The sequence below is a fragment of the Poromitra crassiceps genome (assembly GCF_964638095.1).
Source record: "Poromitra crassiceps genome assembly, chromosome: 8".
Lineage (NCBI taxonomy): Eukaryota > Metazoa > Chordata > Actinopteri > Beryciformes > Melamphaidae > Poromitra > Poromitra crassiceps.
Genome location: NC_139629.1, coordinates 4,955,181 through 4,956,315, shown reverse-complemented (window position 1 = coordinate 4,956,315; position 1,135 = coordinate 4,955,181). Strand labels below are relative to the sequence as shown.

General features: G+C 39.7%; 1 protein-coding gene across 1 annotated transcript in view; it reads right to left on the bottom strand.

Moving 5' to 3' along the window:
- The window catches only part of ttc21b (tetratricopeptide repeat domain 21B), a gene marked incomplete at its 5' end in the record, with an annotated part of 31,931 nt that extends 31,330 nt beyond the window's left edge, over positions 1–601 (bottom strand). Inside the window, one exon of the mRNA XM_083642246.1 lies at positions 477–601. Coding sequence (XP_083498372.1) covers positions 477–601 — 125 coding nt within the window. The remainder of the gene's footprint in view (positions 1–476) is intronic.
- Positions 602–1,135: the final 534 nt, after the last annotated feature.

Genomic DNA, 1,135 nt, shown 5'->3' with positions numbered 1-1,135 from the left:
GGCTGCTCTCATACTGTAACATGTTCACATCCAGGCTGTGCAGGCTGCTTTCATACTGTAACATGTTCACATCCAGGCTGTGCAGGCTACTCTCACACTGTAACATTGAATTGAATTGAATTAGCCTTTATTGTCTCCCTTGGGAGAAATTCTTTTTGGGCATCAAGAGACAGCGTTTAAACATATACATATTGACATATAGACAGTGCAATCAGACAACAATTCACATTAAATTCCTACAGTGTACATATACATTAAACATACCCAGTGGTAAAATATTGCACCAGCCCTCCGCAAAAAAAAAAGAGAAAATGTTGAAATGAAAAGTTATTAAGTATTGCACCGCTTCCCTAAGAATAGAACATGATGAGCTGTACTAAGTTGGTCTGCGTTATCTCTTACTATTGAGTGCTTTAATGGACAGTGGGACAAAGGAAAATTTATACCTGTTTAATTTACAGTTTGGTAACCTGTACCTTCTGCCTGACGGCAGCATCTCATACTCTTTATGGAGGATGTGATTGGGGTCGCAGGTAATTTTGAGGCCCTGCTTCCTCGCCGTCTCCTCAAAGATCTCTTGGAGAGGAGATGGGGGCTGCATACCGATAATTTTACCAGCCCTCTTAATTAGGTTTTGGAGTTGTGATTTAAGTTTAACGGACAGGTTACCAAACCATGTAGTGATGCCATAGCGGATGATGGATTCAATGGCTGCCCTGTAGAACAGCAGCATGATGTTTTTTTCCACTCCATGGACCCTGAGCCTTCTCAGAAAGTGCAAGCGCTGGTTAATACGAGAACATACAAAATCAACTTGGTTGGCCCAGTTTAACTGAGAATCAAAATAAATTCCTAAATACTTATACGATGTCACCTGCTCTACTCCATCCCCATGGATCAGGATCTGACTGTGATCCCCCACAGAACTAGGGTCAAAAACAATTTCCTTCGTTTTTTTAACATTTAGAATGAGGTTCTGCTCCTCACACCACTTCACAACCTCTGCTAGCTCTTGTTTGTACATGTCAACATTTGAAGTTTTAAACAATAAACTGAGTATAACTGTATCATCTGAAAACTTAATTATATAATTGTTGGGATACTGATTCTTCAGATAGTTTGTATATGCTATAAA